General features: G+C 45.5%; 1 protein-coding gene across 1 annotated transcript in view; it reads left to right on the forward strand.

The window, feature by feature from the left end:
- The first annotated feature begins 7,471 nt into the window (after nucleotides 1–7,471).
- Itgb3 (integrin subunit beta 3) overlaps nucleotides 7,472–21,777 on the forward strand; it is a 55,266-nt gene continuing 40,960 nt past the window's right edge. The window contains 5 exon segments of the mRNA XM_036195317.1: nucleotides 7,472–7,569; nucleotides 12,889–12,994; nucleotides 13,187–13,350; nucleotides 14,743–14,894; nucleotides 18,340–18,413. Coding sequence (XP_036051210.1) covers nucleotides 7,472–7,569; nucleotides 12,889–12,994; nucleotides 13,187–13,350; nucleotides 14,743–14,894; nucleotides 18,340–18,413 — 594 coding nt within the window.

The following is a 21,777-nucleotide window of genomic DNA, read 5'->3' on the forward strand; positions in this document are numbered from 1 at the left end:
GTGTGTGTGTGTGCGTGTGCGTGTGCGTGTGTAGGTAAAAAGACAACCAGTAGTAGGAGCTGGTCCTCTCTTTCTATCGTATGAGTCCCAGGGATTGAACTCAGGTCTTCAGGTTTGGTGGCAGATGCCCTTCTCTGATGCTGAGCCATCTCTCTGGCCTTGTAATTATTAAGATCAACTATCCTGTGATGAAGAATAACAAAGGGGCGATAGACTCTTTTATTTACAGAGGGGTTGCCATGGAATGTGAAGACCAGTCCCTGCACTCACAGCATCTGTTTGCTCAGCACTGTTCTAGGAGGGTAAATAATTACAGAATCTCAGCTTCTACTCTTGATAGTGATTGATACAGAATTGCTCCCTACAGTTATGTATCAATGAAGTTGGGCAAAATATTTGAGAAACGGTTCATAGATTCTGAACGACATGGAGGGGGAACACAGTAGTCCTTGAAGGAGGGAAGTGCACAAAGGGAGCCCTATTAGTCTAGCTTTCTGCCTTGAGACGGAGAGAAGTGCATGCTGGGTCCACTGAACATAAGGGCAGAGTTCAGGGCTGCCGAGGATGTGATCTGTGGAAAATGCTCTTTAGAGATGAAGAAGCTAACTGGAGAAATGCCCTCAGAAGTCCACCGGGGTGTTCCTTAGGGTCTTTGGGTTGGGGGATGGGATGCATGTGCACTCAGGGGATTCTCTTTGGCTTTTATGACACAACCAAGAGCTGAGCAGACACTGGAGGCTGCTGCCCACTTCTTAGATATATTGAGGGGCAGGGGAGTCAGCCCAGCCAGGGTGATGAACTCTCATTTAGGTGACTCCCCAGAAAGTTCATGCCCTAGGAATAAGGACGATGTTCTAGAGTGAACAACCCACTCGATGGTAATGAACATGAAGAGATGCTCCACATGAATTGTGGTCCCAGAGATGTAAACCAAAACAAATAGGATTGGATGATGTGCTGCTGTGGCCCAAATCTGGAACACTTCTATCCACCCAAGATATCTATACATGGGTGGTTACTGTAGCTGAAGTTTTCCTGTGTCCTGGCCTGCTGGCAGTCAGGACAAATCTCTCCCACTCATGTTCCCCAAGTAAACACACCAAGACTTATATTACTTACAAACTGTATGGCCATGGCAGGCTTCTTGCTATATTAAGTTAACCCATTTCTATAAATCTATACCTTGCCACGTGGCTTGTGGCTTACTGGTATCTTACATCATGCTTCTCAGCCTTCCACCTCCCACAATTCTCCTCCTCCTTGTCCTGCCTACACTATCTTTCCTGCCTGGTTACAGGCCAATCAGCATTTTATTTATCAGTCAATCATAGCAACATATATTTACAGCATACAGGACATCCCACAGCAGGTTAAACTATGTATATGAAGGAATAGGTGTTAGCAACTAAGGGAAGCATGGTAGTGTATTCTTGTAACCTCACTACGAGGAGGCTGAGGCAGGAGGATTGTGAGTCGAGGGTTAGCCTGCATGGTATAGGGAGACCCTGTATCAAAAAAACAAATGAAACAAACAAAACAAAAGGCTAGTAAGATGTCTGAGCAAGCTTAGAGACATGAGTTTGAACCCTAGATCCTTGGAGGGAGAAACCCAAGAGTTGTCTTCTGACCTCCACACATGTGCAATAGCACACATGTGCCCCTTCTCCAACAATAATAAATAAAATGAAATAATAATAAAAAGAATGATTATGGAGACACTGGAAACTGAATCAATATTATATAATTAATAATTATATACTATATTATAATACATAAATTAATATTTATAAAACAGTCAAACAAAACCCAAGAGAAACCGACCCTTAAGTGAAACAGAATTAGCTAATAAGAATGTTGTGCATGTATGTATATGCATGAACACACGCATGTAGGGGCTAGAGGTTAACATCAGATGTCTTTTGTTTCTTTATTGCCATAGGGTCTCTAGCTGGACCTGGAGTTCATCATTTTGGGAAGACTAGCTGGCTAGTAAGCCTTAGAGAGCTTCTTGTCTCCTGCCACACCTTTTTTCTCTCCTGTTTCTTTTCTTTTCTTTTTTTTAACATATTAATCTCTTTTTTTTTTGAATGCAGTTTATTAAAGAAGGGAGGAGGTCTTAAATACAGGCTTACAGCACAATGGGAGAACCCTGGAGGGCAGAAGCTCGCTTCCAGTGTTTTTTTTTTTTTTTTTTTTTAAAGATTTATTCATTTATTTTGTATACAGCATGTATGACTACAGGTCAGAAGAGAGTAGCAGATCTCATTAAAGATGGTTGTGAGCCACCATGTGGTTGCTGGGAATTGAACTCAGGACCTCAGGAAGAGCAGTCAGTGCTCTTACCTCTGAGCCATCTCTCCAGGCCCCCCCCCCCTTTTTAAATTGTGGGTGTTAGGGGTCCAATGCAGGTCTCTATGCTTTGCGGAAGACACTTTATTTACTGAGTCACCTCCCCAGGGCCAGCTGACTAGAATTTTGTTTTGTTTTTGTTTGTTTGTTTTTAGAGACAGGGTTTCTCTGTGTATCCATGGTTGTCCTGGAATTCACTTTGTAGCCCAGGCTGGCCTCGAGCTCACAGAGATCCACCTGCCTCTGCCTACAGAGTGCTGGGATTAAAAGCGTATGCCACCACCACCTGGCTAAATTTTTAAACAACTATAGTAAACAGATTTAAAAACTTACAGAGGAACAGGGACCCAACTGATGGTTGAAGAGATGAGGAATCTCAACAGAGAAATTGAAAGGAAAAAGGGAACCTAAAGAAAATACCACAGTTTGAAAAGTAGGATCAAAAAAATACAATGTCTGAAATGAAAATTCTTCCCAGATAAGCTGAACAGAATTATGAGGGGCCAAAAGAAGGATTAGAGATCATGAAAAGAGATCAACAGACTAGTGAACAAGACAATCAATCGTGATAGACGGACTGAAGACAAACTAGGATGTGCTCAGTGATAGATCAGTTGTTTGGGATTTGTGAGATCTTAGAGTCCATCCCCAGAGCTGAAAAACAGAACCAAACCTGAGCCTCAGCCATGTGGAAGATATCATTTAATCTAACACGTGTTAACTGGCGTCTCCTTAGGTAAAGAGAAAAAGTATTTGAAGAAATAATGGCTAAAAGTTTCTAATATGTACAGTGAAAACAAACCACTTATATATCTAACTTTCTCCCCAAGAACCCAAACAGATAAATACAAAGTCACCATAGAGTGAAGTGGCTTAAAAACAAATCAAAGATGGAGAAAAAATGTAAAAGTGGTCAAGAAAAAAACTGAGACAAATTCAATAACAAAATAATGATAGTATTATATCATAACCTATGGAATGAAATGAGTGTCCATGGGTTCATAGTGCTCTGAATCAATTCTTTTTAGAACTAGAAGCAGGAGAGCTCTTCCTTATGCAGAATACTAATTAGTAGCTCTTGAAGGAAGTAGAAAAGCCACGTTAAACACACAGCAGCAAATGTTGTAGTTGTGAAATACTGATGGAAAATTTTTTAAAAAGGCAGAGATGGTTCAGTGAGTAGAAACACCTGCTGACAGGCCTGACCACCCACTGACTTTGCCGTCCGTCTGTCAGTGGTTCTTCCATTTTTAAATACATTTCATTTATTTACTTCTGTGTTTGATGTGGGGTGTGTGTGTGTGTGTGTGTGTGTGTGTGTGTGTGTGTGTGGTGGTCAGAAGCAATCCTGCTGCACTCAGTTCTCTTTTTCGTCCATGTGGAGCCTGGAGATGGAACTCAGGCCTTCAGGCACGGAGGTAAAGCACCTTCTCTGTGAAATATGTATTAATGAGTGAATGAAATATGCATCAATAACAAAGAGGGAAATGGTGGCTTTATAACGAGCAAACCCAGGAAGATACTACTATAACTAGGTCATTGAAGTCAACCTAATAATAAGACATATTAACATTGTGTGCTCCTGATGTTACATACTGAGAAGACACATCATTTGATCGTTTTTGTGGGATTCTTGTCCAAAATGTCGCAATCATGAGAAAACAGAAGATAAACTCTACCCGAGGGATAAACTACAAAATAATTGGCCTTGGCTTTTCTAAGACTTCTAAGTGATGAAAAAGAAGGAAACAAATGAAACTCTCCAACTTCCTGGACACTCGTTCTGGCCTCTAACCCAACGGCTATTTTTCCACTTTGAGGCTGTTTGAGCAAGTGCGCTTAGACTGTGGCCGGCATTCTCATGCACTCTGCTCAAAATGGCTTTCCTGACCTCAGCTTTCAGGACACCTGCAGCTCCCAGGCTTGACTGCACAGACCCAGACACTCAACACTGGGTGTCCTTCCAATCCAGGATTCTGGGAATGGGCTCTGATTGGCAGAGCTCATACTGTACACATACCCTTGTCTATTCATCTGTGTCCAGAAAGCATGCCACTGGCTGAAATATGGCCACTGGGAACTGCCCTTGTTCTCTTAGGGTTTGGAGGGCTGGGACAAGAGAGCAGTTAGAGAAGGAGGTTGGGCCATGGACCCAGGCAATGTCTGCCTCTCTGCCTGCTGTTCCAGGTACTCACCTTCTCAGGAGCAGTTAGCCTATTGGAAACTATCCTTTTAGTTTTCCAACCAGGGACTGTGTTTAAAAAGAAAGACTTTGAAGATGTTAAAGATTGAAGGGGAGTTGGGAGACGTGAAGATTAAATACGAGAGACATCCTGGATCAGAAAAAGGACAATGTGAAAAGCAGCACAATTCAAATTCTGTAATGGCATTAGTTCACAGTATTGAATCAACACTCTTTGCTGTAGTTTGGTAATTATGATGTGGTAATCAAGATAAAACATGGACATTAGGGGAAGCTGGGTGAAGGACAGAAGGAGACTTTCCTTAGTGCTTTGTAATGACAAAAGTAAACATAATTAATTTCAAAATGAAAAGTTAGAGTGTGTGTATGGGGAGCAGCTAGAACAAGAAGATATGGGAAAAGAATGGAAAAGACAGTAAACTTCTTCAGAGACCATGCGGGTCAGCACACAGTAGGACAGCTTGGTTGTGGCTTGAATGTAAAATGTCCCTCAGAGGCTCATTTTGAATACCTGGGCCCCAGTTGGAGGTACAGATATGAGTTTGTGGGATCTTTTAGGACCTGGGGTCCAATTCCCAGCACCCACACGGCAGTGCATAGTTGCCTGTGACTCCAGTTTCAGGAGATCCAACAACTTCACACAGACACACGTTCAGGCAAAATGTGTGTGAAGTTGTTGGATTCCCTGGAACTGGAGTCACAGACGGTTGTGAGCTGCCATGTGGCTGCCGGGAATGGAACCTGGGTCCTACTGAGCCATCTCTCCAGTCCCAGGAGTTGCTAAACTTAAGATGTTCTTCAGGATGAAGGGAAGTGTTTCTAAATCAAAATTCAGAACTATAGAATGGTGTGAAGAGTACCAGAAACAGTAAATATGTGGATTAATCTGACCTTTTTATTTAAGAGATAAATAACTGTTTAAAATAAAAAATAAATTGTGAATTACTGTTTTGTGTATGTGCATATGCATGTGTGTGTGGTGCATGCACACGTGTGCAGTTGCAGGTACTCATGCATACACATGCGGAAGTCAGAGGAGCCCAGGAGGATGGGTGTTCCGCCCTGTTACAGTCTGCCTTATGTTCTTATGCGGTCTCTCACTTCACCTGGAGTGAGGCTAGCTGCCAGCCAGCCTTCTGTCTCTGCACTCCCTCCCACTGCACTGGGGTCAGCATGTGTCCATGCTCAGATTTTCATGTGGGTGCTGGGGATCTGAACCCAGGTCTTCATGTTGGTCCAACAAGCACTATTACCCACTGATCCATCTCCCTAAGATCACTATTATTATTATTTTGCTTGAGATGGGTCTTGCTGTGTAGCCTAGGCGATGCTCGAATAGCCATCCTCCTGCCTTACCCTAATGTGCTGGGACTGAGACATGCATCGCCATGCATCGCCATGCATTGTCACATGCATCACCGTGCATTGTCATTATGTATAGTAATAATACACTAGGTCCCAATAGCATAGGAAATGCAGTCCTGTCAGTTAATTTGTACAGTTATAAGTTCTTACCTGTTACCCAAAATGATATACTATCCTGGTGTTGGAGAGGTCTGAGGGAGAAGTGCCCACCTGTGCAAAGGATGAAGCTGGAGGAGGAACATCAGACAAGATGGCATGGAAGAGATGATATTTGAGATGTTTTGAAAAATAAGTGGAATTTTCCAAATGGAAAGAGGAAGGAAGGTCAGTCAGATGGAAAGGCATGGGACATTTAGGAGTGACAAGAATCTCTTGGGCTCAGAGCGAGGGATGGATCATGGCCAGGTGTCAGGTTTCTTCTTGCCACGCCCCTCCTCCAGGGTTTCCTGTAGCTCAGGCTGGCTTTGAATGCTCTATGTGCTCAGGAACGACCTGGAACTTCTGGTCCTCCTGCCTCCTTAGCCCTACATTTATAGGCATACACCACGGCCTGCTTTTGTAGTGCTGGGAAGTAGTGCTAGGCAAGGAAGCAAGGTAGAATTGAGCTGCATCGCCAGTCCGAGTCTCTTGATCAGGATACACCGGCCCTGCTACTTCCTATGACCTGCTCTTCAGATCCAGTATTTTGGACCTTTTGAGCTTCTAGAGGTTTCCTATCTGGGGAAGACCCAAGGAAACTAGTGTAGGGGACCGGAATAGCAGGCAAGTAGTCTTTCAGGAAAATACCACAAAGCTAGTGAATTTGAGTTTGAAGGCGCTACAGTGACTCCCCTGAAACGGCTATCAGACACACCTGATAGACAGAGGCTCTTCACAGATCCATCTCCCCTAACACAAGCTGGAGACGTGGTATTGCCAAGAGTTTGCAGAGAAAGCATTCGACAGCTGCTTGCCTGTTAACTCAATGAGAGGATGAATGAGACTGGAGGAAATCAAGAGCCAGGGCGAAGTGAAATAGTTGATGTCTGTGGAGGTGGGACTGGAAAAGTCCAGGAAGTGGCCCAATAGCTACTTTTTTTTTTTTTTTTTTAAACCAAGCACCCAGACGCGAACCCCTAGGATCCAGATACGCACACGACCCCGTGGGGGCTCGGTTTCCTCGTGGGCAGAGGGCTGGGGAGGGTTCTGAAGAGAGGCTCGCCAGTTTCCCCATCACGCTTGCAGCTTCAGGCAGGGTCCAGACGGCACCCGGCACCCGAGGGGAGGGAGCGCACGCCCTTGGCCCGCCCCGCGCGCCCCACCCACTGCGTCCCCTCCCCTCCCCTCCCACCGCGGGAAAAGCAGCCGTGGGCGCCAGGCTAGCGGTAGCGCGCGGCGTGTGAAGGGCAGCGGACAGGATGCGAGCGCCGCTCTGGGCAGCTCTGCTGGCGCTGGGGACACTGGCGAGCGTTGTCGTTGGAGGTGAGTGAGGCGGGTGTGCAAACAGCGGTGGGACCGTGGGATCCCGGAGCTCGGGATGAGAAGCTAAGGTGTGGGGGGCGGGTCCTTCCTCCGATGGTCTCCGGGGGCGTCGAGGGTGGCAGAGGCCAGGTGGGGCTCTGCGGGGCGGCCCCGGTGGTGCACTGGCTGGAGGATGTGGCTCACCTGCTTCGGTGAGTGTGTGCACGCTAGGTTGCCCCTTTCTCCGAGTATGGCACGTCTCTAACTTCGAGTTTATGCATCTGGCTGCTCCACTCTTTAAGGAGGAGCAGGATTCGAGCTTGAGACCTCCTGGGACAGATCTCTCACCTAGCACTCTCTGACTGTGTACTGGGAGTCAGCACAGAGGTCCTTGGGGCTGGCTTTGTTTCCCCTGCTTGCAGCTCACACCATCATCATCTGCCTGGACAGTCAGCTTTTGGCCTCACTGGTGCTCCAGGGATGGGGAGTGGTCCAGTCAGTAGAGCTGTAGGGGAGCGGGACATGATACTGTGGGAGGTGGAGAAACTGAGGTTCTGGGTCAGTTGGAGCAAGTTAAACCCTACAGATGGGTGTGTGTGTGTGTGTGTGTGTGTGTGTGTGTGTGTGTGTGTGTAATAGGGTCTCACATTATTGAGGATGCTTCACACTCCAGACCATCCTGTGCCTCCACTAATGGTGCTAGGGTTGTAGATATGCACCACCACCCAGGGGTTATGCGCTGCTGGGAGTTGAACCCAGGGCCTCCTTGTGTCAGGCAAGCACTTTATTAATTGAGCTACATCTCCAGACCCAGATGGACTATTTCTCAAAGGTAAAATTTATTAATTACTTTGAGGCTAAGCATTCTAAAAAATATTTTGGTGGCTGCCTTCAAGACCCTTCCATAATGATACAGATAAACACAGCCATGGAAGGGAAAGGGTGTCTCAGTGCGGGCTTACAGTTGAAGCCAGGCAGATCTCTGTGAGTTTGAGGCCAGCCTGGGCTACCAAGTGAGTTCCAGGAAAGGCGCAAAGCTACTCAGAGTAAACCCTGTCTCAAGAAACAAAAACAAACAAAAAACAAAAACAAACAAACAAACAAAAAAACCGGTTGAAGCTTCTGAGTGACAGATGAAAACTGTGGTCTTTAGCCTACATTGAACAAGCCTTTTGACCACAGAATAGAAGTCTCGATCTCCAGCATTCTGCCCTGGAGGTGTCTGAGCCTTCAGCAAGCTGCTGCTAGCCGTTGACTGGGAATGGGGAAATTCACCAGCAAAGCTGATGTTTCATACAGATATGCTGACTTCCATGAATTTAAAACCTTTAAAAACTCACTGCTTCTGAAATTTAAATTGACATGTAACGACAGGGCATGCCTGTGTGAAGTGTGAAAATGCATCTACAAATACACTGTGCAACAATCAGATCAGGGTAGCTAGCTAGTGTTCTTTGTTGAGTTAGACAGCTTCCAGCTCCGCTCAGCTGTTTACTGAGATATATTTAAAACACACCGTGTTTTGTTTATATCCATAGCTTTCTTTCAAATTAACTTCTGAGTATCACCATCTCCACCATCATCACCATCATGATCTGTAGTTGGAGAAGAAAGTAATGAGTTCACAGATGCATAGAGAGCAGGGTGTTTGGCTCAATTCTAGTGAGGGTGAAGTATATCTGTTATTTGGTTTCTCACTTTCTCCCACCTTTCCTGAACGCCAGTGTTCGGTGTATCACTTGTTTGTTTGGTTCACACAGTTGCAATGATCCATACAGGATCACACTGCTCTGGTATACCTAAGTCTGGGTTTAAACATCCTTTAGTGGGGATGGGGGAGAAGGGGAGACTGGGCTGATAAAGTAGGAGGACCTGAATTCTGTCCCCAGAACCTAATGAAAAAAAAAAAAAAAAACTTGGTGTAGTAGTGTGCTTGTAATTCCAGTGCTAGGAGAGGAGACAGAGGCAGACAGGTCCCTGGGGCTCACTAGTGAACCAGCCTGGCCTGTTTGGGGAGCTCCAGGATAGAAAGAGATCCTGTCTCAAAAAAAAAAAGTGATATTTGGTGGAATGATACCCAAGATTGCCTTCTGGTCTCTGCCCAGGAACAATTATAAATGAGCACGCATGTACGTATGCACATATGCACCAAAATAAACAAAACCCACAAAGCCGCTAGGATATCTGTTCACAGATTTGTTGTGATTAGAATAATCCAGAGAGGTGATGGCTTGTGCTGAGCTAGCCCCAGACTCCCTCTGAGGGGCAGGTGGAGTCCTGTGGAGGAACAGAGGACTCTAGAGCACCCTGTGAGAGAAGTGTCTGTCACACTTACCCCCCCCCCCCCAGTGTTGGTGACAGAGCTGCAAATACCATTAGGTCCCTGGGGAAGCATTGCTGGGGTGACAGGACAGTGTTGAAGGGACACAGAAGGACCAGGGTGCGAGTGAGGTGGCACAGAGAGGCTGTCCAGAGCCGGAGATTCTGCCGTGAGGGGACAAGAGCTTCTGTGAGGACAGCATTGACTTTCAGTTTTTATCTCCAAAGATAATCTTTTTAGCTTCATCTGAATACCGGTTTCGTGGCTTCCTCATATTTAGTGCTTATTCTAACCAAAGTAGGTCAGAGTTGAGGTGTTTATTTTTCTTCTACAATTTGTATTCTGGAAACTCTCCAACTGAAGCCCTCTTCCAGAATCCTCGGGGCCTGAGAGATGACGAAAGACGAGATGCTGAGGAAAGGGATTTAAGCCAGTGGGCTGTAGGCTTGACTTTGCCCCGAATGACCATGTGGTCTTGCTAAGATCTTAGTCGTGGAAGTGGAGAAGAACGGCGCCTCTATTACGTAGACTAAATGAGACAAAGTGTTCAGTAACTGGCGATTCCTATTGTCATTAGTGTTCCTGTTACTGGTGGTGTACTATGGACCGCAGGCCAGAGTGGTTGCTACTTCATGCATTAGTCCAATCCAGGCTCCCAGCTGAGAATTCATCTCTCACATCCTCTTAATTCAACCCGTTCCTCCTTGGTGGCTTGGCATACTTCAGCCCCTCTGGTCCTGTAGGAATCTACAGAGAAGACCCAGGAGGAGAGAGGGCCACACATTCATTTTTTCCCCCTTTTAAGTCTCAACTTTTTAAAATGAGGGTGGTAAAACCCAACACATAAGACTTCAGTCTTCATAGGGAGAGCAAAGTGTCTGTTTTGTTTAACACTGCACCCAGCGCTTGGCACACGGGCAGCAAAAGAAGCATGTAGGGAATGGTACAAAAAGGCATCTAGAGGTGATGTCTCTTACTTTGAAGAAATCCAATATTTACATACTTGTAACCTCGAGTGTTCTACCTGAACACTCTGGAGGATGTGTGTGTGTGTGTGTGTGTGTGTGTGTGTGTGTGTGTGTGTGTGTGTGTTTTGCTGAGAATGGAACCCAGAGTTTTGTGTGCCAAATGTGCTCTACTACTAAATCACAACCCCAGCCCTTTTGCACTGGTGTTCACCTTCTGACCAGAGGATGATGGAAACACAGGAGTCCTCTGAAGTGTCTCCCTTTTGTCCTATCTCTGGGGGAGTCACTTGGACAATCTTTTCTGTTCTTCCCCTCAAATTCATGAGCATGAGGGCAAAGGTGAGAGGTGGCATGTGTCTCCTGGGAATAGCATAAGATAGGATGAGGAGGCAGTGTTGAGTTGAGAGGAGGGAGAGCTGAATGTGACTCTAGAAGTCCCTGATAAAAATTCTTCCTTTACAACTCCCCACCCTCCTTGGATCTCTGTTTATCGTCTCCTCCCAGTTGCAAGAATCCTGCCCTTGTTGGCAGAAACAGCCAGGAAGCATGCCCACAGGAACCGCAAGTCATGAATCAGCAGACAGATAATTAATCGGGCAAGGGGTGTGTATGTGACTGGGCAGCTTTGGGGATAAACCGCTTGGCTTACCCCTCCTCTCTTTGCTGCCCACAGGGTGGCCTGCTCTATCTCACCATCCCCTCCTCTGTCTTCTCCCTAAGTGGAAGAGTCATGTGCCTACTTCAACTCAGGTCACTAGTGGATAAGAACCTAGGAGCTGAGAATGAGGCTGCTTGAGGTTTCTCCGTTTTGGAAACTGCCAGAGTTTATTGGAACTTGAGACTCTACAGCAAAACAATAAAAACTTACCTTTCTCTCCAGGCACATGGTGTCCCCAGAAAACTTCCACCCCCTTTAAAGGGCTAGGATTGGGGCCAGTTAAGACACTTGCTGATCTTGCAGAGGACCTGAGTTTAGGTCCCCGGACCTACATAGGTGGTTCATATCTGCTTGTAATTTCAATTTCAGGGAACCTGGCATTCTCTTCGGATCTCTTGGGCACTGTATGCCCATACATGCATGCAGGCAAAATACTCATACACATAAAATAAAAAGATATACATCTTAAAAAGGAGGATTGGGTTACAGAGATGACTCAGTGGTTCAGAGCATTTAATACTCTTCCAGAAGACCTGGGTTCATTTTTCAGCACCCACATGAGACAGTTCCCAACTACCTGTAACTCCAGTCCTTGAACGCACATGCTGCACATTAACTCATGTAGATACACCCACACACAGAAATAGATGAAAATAAAGAACTCTTTAAAAAAGTTTATCACTGAAGTATAGCTTATGTACCATGGAGTTCAGCATCCTCAATGTGCAATTCTGAGTGCTTTTGGTAAAGACATACGGTCAAATAATCCCTACCATAATGAAGATAGGGAATATTTTCAGAGAAGTTCCCTCCAGCTTCTTCATAATTCTTCTCTTCCCATTTCTGGTCCCTGATCTGTCTCCTGTCCCCATTGATCTGTTTTACAGAATGTCATAGAGATGAAACCATAGTGTGTAGGCTTTTAAGTCCGGCTTCTTCTACTTGTAATGTACTTATAGATCACCCAAGGTGTTGCTTGTATCAGTAATTCCAAGAGCTCACTGGGGCCGTCCCATCCTCCTCCAGTGAGATATTACCTTGAAAGCAGTGAGGCTATTGCCACCAAACTGTGGAGATGCCATCAGTGTCCAGTTGGAGAGACACACTTGAGCCATGTTGAAGGCTTTGGGGTTTCCAACTGCGAGAAAAAGAACCGAGAGCCAGGCGGTGGTGGCACACGCCTGTAGTTCCAGCACTTGGGAGGCAGAGGCAGAGGCAGGTGGATCTCTGTGAGTGTGAGGCCAGCCTGGTCTATACTCCAGGACAGGCTCCAAAGCTACAGAGAAACCCTGTCTCAAAAAACCAAAAAACTGAGAGTTTTGCATCAGTTTCCATTTTTTAAAAAATTTTTATTATCCTTGGTCCTAAAAGCAAAAGATACTTTCAAATATATTTTTATTAGTTTTTATAAATAATTTCACACAATGTATTATGATCATTTTCCTCTCATTCCTTCCCCCAGATCCATCCCCCTTTCCAGCTTCACCCCTCTCTCTCTCTCTCTCTCTCTCTCTCTCTCTCTCTCCCCCCTCACCGGCTTTTTCTATAACCCACTGTGTTCCATTTGCTTCCTGTATACTCACAGGTGTGGGACGGTTCACTGGGGCAGGGGCCACCTTCTGGGGGCCACCTTCTTGAAGGAAATGGACTCTCCACTCCCCAGAGGCCCACCAGCTGTCAGTAGTGCTTTGGTTAGGGATGGGGTCTTGTGAGCCACCACCTCTCCATGTTGGAATGTTGACTGGCAGGACCTAGAGCAGTGGCTGTGATGTGAGTACAGCTGTCCTGTCACGCCCAGAAGACACTGTTTTCCTTCAGTCCTACCCAACCTCTGGAGCTTACAGTCTTTCTGCCTCTGCGACAGATGGTCTGTGGTCCAATAGGTCACAGTTCTTCAGGCCAAAGGGCTGGTTAATACACTTGGAGGCATTCTACTGCTCGTGTGTTCGGTAGCATCTCTGAAAAGCAAAGCAGAACCCAACAACTCCTTAGCTGTCGCGTTCCTTCAGAAGACCACTGCTGTCCCTGCTGTTCCTTTCCCCAGCAGGTGAGGGAGAAGGAAAGAGGTGGATTCGTGCTCGTCATTAGGAAGTCCGATTTTGAAGTTGCCGGTGTTCCTGTTTGAATCCTTCACAGGAAAGTGGTGTATTCTACTCAGACATTTCCTCCTGCTATGTAAAATTATCACGTGTGTGCAGATGGGTTTCCCTGGACTTAAATGTGTGTTACATGCCACTTTCTTTCTACATCGTATCAAGGCTCTGTAGGCTTTCACGTCAGTTTTCTGGGTAACTGAACATGTTGTCTCACCTGTGGGATCCGTCCTGGTGTCTCAGAGGCTGAGGAGTGGGTGAAGGGGCAGATGGAGAAATTTTCTTATGCTTTGGTCTCTCCTTTTCTCATTTCTTCCTGGAGACCTTTCTCCTTTAACTGCTTAGTGATTTGGATCTCCACGGAAAGGTTCTTTGTGGAGCAAGAAGTCCTGAGGTTAGAATCAGGCTTGAAATATTGCACTAGAAGAAAGTTCCAGAAGGTTGGCAAAAGGCATGCTCAGTAGCCACTTTATAAGTCCCTAGAGTCAAACCTCTTTGCTAATGAAATTCTGAAAATCTGGCCCGTGAGCTGTCAGATGGTTCCAAACACTGGTGTGTTAGTCTCCCCGAGTGGTAGATAACTCTCCCAGAAGAAGCCCAGGCTGGGACTGTTTGTGAGAAGTATGTATGAGTATCTCACCTGAGACCAGAGAGTTTTCACTCTTGGGAATTCTACCCTTGAGAACAGAGCACATTTCTTCCCAAATAGCTCCAGAAGTCCATGGGAATAGACTGGCCAAAGTTTGTTTTTCTGCATTCTTTTCTAATCAACAAATAAAAATCCTATATATGATGTATAACTTATTTTGAAATATGCACACTGGGAAACGGCTAAATCAATCTGCATAACACATGTATTAGCTAACATAGTTACCACTTATTTGTGATGAGAATACTTAAACTACTTTTTTACTTATTTTATTTTCTTTTACTTTTTGGGATAAGGTCTCTCTATGTAGCCTTGGCTGTTCTGAAACTCTGTATTTAGACTAAGCTGACCCAAGTGCTGGGATTCAACGTGTTTGCCACTAAGCCCAGCTAAACTACTTTATTAAAAAAGCAATTTCAGGCCGGGCAGCGGTGGCACACGCTTTTAAGGCAGAACCAGGCAGATCTCTATGAGTTCGACCAGCCTGGTATACAGAGCCAGATGCAGGACAGACACCAAAACTACACTGAGAAACCCTGTCTCGAAAAACCAAAAAAAAAGCAATTTCAAGTAGAAGATAAATTTTTGATAACTCTAGTCACCATGTTATATCTGTGGACTACTGCTCCCATCTTAGATTTTAATAAATGTTGCTAAAACAGTCTTCCAAAAACAGTTGAACTGATTTGCCTTCAAGATTGGCTGACAGAATTGTTCACACCACAGCCACCTGCCCTCCTGCCATGGAGACTGTGGAGAAAAGAGCTGAGAGGAACACCCTGGAACTGCAAAGCTGGATGCTAAGGTCACCTCCAGGGCACCGCTGGCCTGGGTGTCAAACAGAGCATGGTACAGGCATGCCTCTCCTGTGCACTGAATGAGTCAGTTGGGAGGTAGAGCTGGTGTGATTAAAATCTTCCAGAACTCTAAAGCGCAGCATTGGTCCCAAATTTTAGGTCATAAGGAAGAAATGTCCACTTGCATATCGAGGGGCCTCAGGTCCAAGAATGCTATCTATGGATTCTAGATATTAGTGGCCCCGTTGACATTTTCTGGTTCCGGAAGAATACACATGTTCAGGGCCAATAGCACCTCGAAGGTCCTCTAATCCGGTACAATTTGTTTTCACAGAAGAGCTAAAGGAGAGATTTGAAGAAGTGAGGGACTCACCAAAGTCACAAACTAGTTTAGTGACTAGTGAGGCCTCGTCCTGGGGGCTCCTGTCTCCAGCCAGGGTGATTTCCTCCCTCCATCCCACCAGAGACAAAGGGTCCTCTTCTGTGGGACCCTGAGGTAAAAAGGAAGGTGAGGTGCATTTGAGGTGAAGGAAGTAATTGGAGTGAGGATGTGGGGGAAGGAAGCAGATCGTTTATTGAGCATGGGGGCTCCTTCACATATGTTATCTCACTCAATCCTCATGTGGTAAATATTATGCCCATATTTGGGAGACCCAGTTGGTGGGGAGGGGATAAAAATAGCTGTCTGGGGTTTTCAGAGCTTGTCTGATAAAGCTGGGTGGCCTGCTAAGTCCTAGGGAGCAGTTATAAATCTTGAATAGGCGTGGGACCTATTTCAAAGAGAGCACCAGAGAGGTGTAGGGGTGCCACTGAGGTCGGATGGTGTGGAGAATGGCAAAGCAGTCCTTAGACCCCTAGAACTGCTTTCTCTGTCCCTTGTAAAACTGACACTGCTTTGTTTTCTGACTTCCCCAAGGCAAGGTGTTAACTTTAGACCACACCTGTTCATAGGAAGGGGTTTTGTAGGCTTCATCCACAGTTTCCTGACTAACCCGTTAGAGATGGTAACCGGACGTGATCTGGCTTCACTTACAAAGGTACAGTCTAGTGGCCGCAGGGTCAGTGAAGTGGGATGGCCAGTAGTCAAATCATATGAGCCTTTTCTAAAGGGAGAGTACTTGCTCAGGTTCAGATCCTTTCTTAGTTCTACATGCCCAATCCATCAGCAAGTCCTTGGAATGCATCTAGAGTCTGACCACACCATTAACATCACTGCCCTCTAAATCCAAACCATTGACATCTGTTGCCTGGACTGTTTTAATAATACCCGAATGGATCCATTTTCCTTCTGGCTTCGATCCTGTCTGTGCCCTTGGTGGTCAGGCTGAGCTTCTCAGACCCCTTCAGCACTCCCGCTGCATGGTGAACACCATGCTCCACCCGTGTGCAGCTTCCTAGTGTTGCTCTCTAGTTCTCCAGTCTCCCCTCTGCCTCTCTCCTCCTCCTCGCTCTGTCCTCCTGCTACTTCTTCAACAGGAGGAAGTCCGTCCAGCTCTGGTCTTTGTTCTTTGGGAATGCTTCCCACAATCCACTCCTTAGCATCATTGTAGAATGTCCACTTCCCACAAAGGCCTCTCTGGGCACTTCCTGTAGATGGGACACTCTCATTAGCTCTCCAGTGCTCTGCCTTGCTTTGTCTTTGAGCCTTTGCCGCGGCTTCTTCTGTTTGTTTCTTTGACATCACCTTCCTCACCATGAGCATCACAGGATCAGGGTTTGTTTAGTTCATCCGTGTGTCTCCAGTGCCTCAGGAAGTGCTGAGTGCAGGTTGATGCTCATCAAATGCTTGTTGAGCCAATGCATGAATGAATGCTAGAGTACCATTGATAAATGGTGAGCAAATGAATGAATGAATGCTAGCATCATTGATAAATATTGGTGGAAGGTTTTAAAGCTAAAGGAACCTCTTTTCTTATCTTATCCATGGTTGGATGAGACGTGGCAAAGTTTCCATTCCAGGATGGATTTCTTTTCCAGTTCATGAAAGTATCTCAGGACACTGTTCATCAAAATACTGTCACATATGGCTATGGAAATGCTAATCCACTTAAAATTATTTTTTTAGGGCTGTTGTGACCAAGTCCCACAAATTGGACATCAGAAATGTGTATCTGGGATTATGGGTAGAACCCATCTTTGTCTCTTTGTAGCTTCTAGCAGTGACTGGTAATCCTTGGTACACCCTGGCTTCTGGCTTTCTCACTCCAGGCTGCCTCAGATGCCACATGATGTTTTCCATCTGTGTCTGCCTTCACCTGGGATTTTCCCTTTCTTACAAGCACATCAGTCATCTTGGATTAGTGTCCACACTAATGACCTCATCTTGTTTCCATCTATAAATTTCTAAATAAGGTCACATTCACAGGTACTGGGAGGTTAGGACAACAGTATATCTTTGTGTGTCCAGGGATATATTCAACCAATAACATATTTTAATATTCACTCTTGATGGAGGCGAATCACACATAATTTCTATTGTTAAATTTCACATTTAATTGGCTTTGGTGCACTTAAAATGATTTAAAATCTGAAATCAGATACTTCTGCATGCATGGTCTTCAATTTGATAAGATAGTGGAGTCTGAACTCTCTATCACCTCTGATATCACAGAAGTCATGACTCTGCCTTCTTTTGGCTACTGAGCTCCCCTTAAGGGAGAAAGAAAAACAAAAACAAAAAAACATTCTTTGCAACTTGTGCTTGATAAGCCATGTGTGCATACCTGGGTCCATTAGCATGAGATGTTTTGTTTGCTCCCTCACCCATCCGGGAGATTGCAATGGGAGATCAGGCACCACCTGGTCATCTACTGTCCCCATGGACCTAATTGGGAAGTGGCTAATGGGCAGGGCAGGGCTGAGGCTGCTGGCCAGGAATTTTCTCCATGGTGTTCACTAGTATGGACTGTCCTCCATTCTCACCCTAAGCCCTGAAGGTCCCTGGCCTCATCAGGGTGGCCTATTCCTACATCCTGTCTCATTGGACAATGTGTCCTTGACACAACCCATTGACTCCCCCGGTTCCAGCTCCTTCCTTGTTCCTTTTGCCTCTCCCCCGTTCCCCCACCTTTCATCTCTTTTCTGGTTCTGCAAACCAGGCCGATGTGCCAGACCACAGCCGTTTATTTCTACTTTCCAGGCAAACTCCTTGGCTGGCCTCTCCTGCCTTTCCCAGTGACCATCTTTTCTCAGCCACTATTCCTAGATTGGATTTTTGAACACATACTCCTTGCTCTGTTTAGATGTTTTCCCCTCATCTTGATACTTTTTGGCTTCATACACCCATCTTAACCCCCCTGTTCAGGGTTTAATTAGCTTTGTGCCTGGTGTCCTATAAAATGACTTTAATGAATTAAAAAAAATAGTAAAATAGTTGTCTACTCTTAAATAGCTTGAAGCTAAGGATAAAAATGGCAACAACTAAAACAACTCCAGCATCAGCATCCATTGAGTGCTTTCTGTGCGCCAGCTGTTGCGCTCAAGGATGTTCATTTAAGCATTACATCCTCCTGTTGAGGGCCAGCTCTGGTCAGTCTCGCTCGGCTCCTTGGATCAAGTCTTCTGAGGACAGGTTTTGGGAGTCATCCATTGTTTTCACTGACAGTTGGTGAGGACCCCCTTCTTCTCCAGTAGGCCCTTCTGGACTACAGAGGCTGAGCAGGAATACAGGCTTTATGAATGACTGGAAACAGAGGAGGAACTGGAAACTGGAGGAGACCCACATGTTCAGAAGGGAGGGGCAGCCTGGGAGCAGCAGTCCTTTGAATCAGCCTGGGCCCAGCTCAAAGACTTCTGATGAGTCAGCCACTTTCAACCACTGCATTCCAGGGCTCCTGCCCTTTGGTGGCAGGACTTGGTTGGGGAGATTGTTGGGGGATCATTGGTTCTTACACCATCAACCTGGGCTTCATTAAACATAAGAGGTCAAGGGAACAGGGTGACCGTGACTCTCTAAAGGACAGATCCCTGCAGCTGGGCTCATCCTCTGAGGTCAGGGGCTGCTGGTGCACTGGGAGGGCCTGCTGTTTCTTATTTCACGTTGGGCCAGGCTTTCTATCGCAGCCACAACTCGGGGACTCCCAGGGAATGCTAATTTGAGAGTGGATGAATGGGTAAATGCACAGACGGGAAAGGTTTTGAAAAACAACTCGGGCTGGGCTGTTGAATGGCTCAGGAGGGTAAAGGCCAAGCCTGACAGTCTGAGTTTGATTCTCAGGACCTACACGACAGAAGAGAACCAACTCTGGTTCTCTGGCCTCCACGCTGTGGCACATGTCCTCATACAGTTTTTCTCGTTCGCTCTTTCCCGAACAAAACAAACAAATGTAATAAAAAAGAACTTGACAGAACCCACACACCTACACTTTTTATTTTAACCATTTTCTCTCCTTCTAGTGAACATTGGTGGTTTTTATGTACAGGATCACTCTTAGCTGCTAGTCTCCATGGAAACGCCCCAAAGAGGGGAGCTACCTAAAATAGTCCAGGATGGGTTCCTTGCAGAACTCTTCTGATGGAGCTATAATGAAGAGGGGCTGTGTTCATGTCCTGAGGAGAGAACAGCTGTGAAGCGGAGATCTGGCCAGACTCCCCTTGCAGGGAGAAGCCTTGGGTGGCACTATTGGTTTTGTAGGCTCAGAACCCGGCATCTGTGGGAAGATCAGCCACCTTTCCTCACACACTCACACACTGCCTGTCTCTCTCTTACACACTCACTGTCTCTTTCTCTCTCACACACACTCACATACACAGTCTCTCTCACACTCATCTCTGTCTCTCTCACACACACTCACACAGTCTTTCTCTCTCTCACACACACTCATTGTCTTTCTGTTTCTCTCTCTCACACACTTACTCTCTCTCTCTCTCTCTCTCTCTCTCTCTCACACACACACACACACACACACACTCACTGTTTCTTTCTTTCTTTCTTCTTCTTCTTCTTCTTCTTCTTCTTCTTCTTCTTCTTCTTCTTCTTCTTCTTCTTCTTCTTCTTCTTCTTTTTTTTCCCGAGACAGGATTTCTCTGTGTAGCTTTGTGCCTTTTCTGGAACTCGCTTTGGAGACCAGGCTGGCCTCAAACTCACAGAGATCTGCCTGCCTCTGCCTCCCGAGTGCTGGGATTAAAGGCACGAGCCACGACTGCCTGACTCTTCTCTGTCTCTGTCTCTGTCTGTCTGTCTGTCTGTCTGTCTGACTCTCTCTCTCTCACACACACACTCAGGTTTTATTCATGTCTAGAATAGCTCCAGGAGTTATTCATGGACTTATAGTATTGTCTCATTAGTAACACTTGGAGTGGAGGCTTCTAAAACAAGATAGAGCCAAGCCTCTAAGGAAATCTGTTTCAAGGATTCCATGTACAATCCAGTGTTTTGAAGAGATTAATGATAGCCTATATTGTCTGAGGCTCCCTTTATATATTATATGTACATGTTTATATAGCTATATATCTAAATCTACATCTAGATATTGAAATTGATTTTTGCTGTGACTGGCTGAGTACTTGCAATATAGTCCAGGCTGGCTCCAACTCATTCATGACCATAATCTTTCTGTAGCTACCTGACTGCTAGGGTATAGGTGTGCACCACCAAGCCTGGTCTACAGGTTTAAGTCCAGAATCTTGGTATACTGTTTAGAAATGAGCTCAGTTGCAACAAAGCAGAGCTATCTGTCCCCAAACTTTTCAGTTGGCACCAGTCCGTGTTTGGACTGGTTTCGGCAGGCAGGAGGGTTTCAATGGTTCAACTGACCTGTCCTTTTCTTTGCCTCTCCTCTTTTCTTCCTTTTCTTATTTTATTTCTGTTCTGGGGATGGAACCCAGGGCCATGTGCATGCTAAACACTCATGGCACCACTGAAATATTTTTCTAGGCTCCTAAAATGTAATTTTAGAAGGTATAATTTTCATACATACAAACAAAAAAATGTCTATCAAAGACTTTAGTCAGTTTAAACAGTGTGGGAAACAGAAGGTTGTTGGAACTAGTTCAAAAGGGAATTCAAGGAAGGGAGTTTTATGGTTGGCTAGGTGTATGGAAATGAATTTGCCAATGGATTTTTAAAAACTGGCTAATGTCTGTAAAACAATCAGCTTTAACTTTCAGTTCTTGTGTTCTCTACCAGGTAGACATCATTGACATTTTTGTTAGACAGAATCACATGTGTTTTTCTCATAAAAATAGGTTTATGTTATCATTAATTTCCTGTGTTAACCTCTACCAGTACAAAGTTATACTACATCCTAATCAGTTCAAGATAAAGACACAGGTAGTCACCAGGTAGTGTTGGCACATTTAATCCCAGCACCCGGGAGGCAGAGGCAGGTGGAACTCTGAGTTTGAGGCCAGCCTGGTCTACAGAGTGAGTTCTAAGACAGCCAAGGCTACACAGAGAAACCCTGTCTCGAAAAACCAAAACCAAACCAAACCAAAACAAACCAAACCAAAACAAAAGATGCAGATAGTCTCTGACCATGACAGGTCATTTTCTGAGTATGTTCTGTCCAGATGTTGAGATGGATAGAATTCAGTCATAATAAAATAGATGTTTGAGCCGGGCAGTGGTGGCGCATGCCTTTAATCCCAGCACTGGGGAGGCAGAGTCAGGTGGATCTTTGTGAGTTCGAGACCAGCCTGGTCTACAGAGTGAGATCCAGGAAAGGCACAAAGCTACACAGAGAAACCCTGTCTCGAAAAACCAAGAAAAAAAATAGATGTTTGACTAGATGAGAAGTTTTGGAGATATTAGGAAAACACCCAGTAATTAGGATTATTCTGTTGAAAATAGATTTGTTGGGGACAAAGCCAGAAATAACAGTTGTGGCCAAAGGGGCCCTCAGAAAGTTGGGTAAGAGAACTGACAGGGGAACTGGACCCACGAGAAGGAACAGTCTTCCTTCTGTTCCTGGGAGAAGAAGCTTTCCCTGAGGCCC

This window comes from Onychomys torridus, chromosome 8, assembly GCF_903995425.1.
Source record: "Onychomys torridus chromosome 8, mOncTor1.1, whole genome shotgun sequence".
NCBI classification, from domain to species: domain Eukaryota; kingdom Metazoa; phylum Chordata; class Mammalia; order Rodentia; family Cricetidae; genus Onychomys; species Onychomys torridus.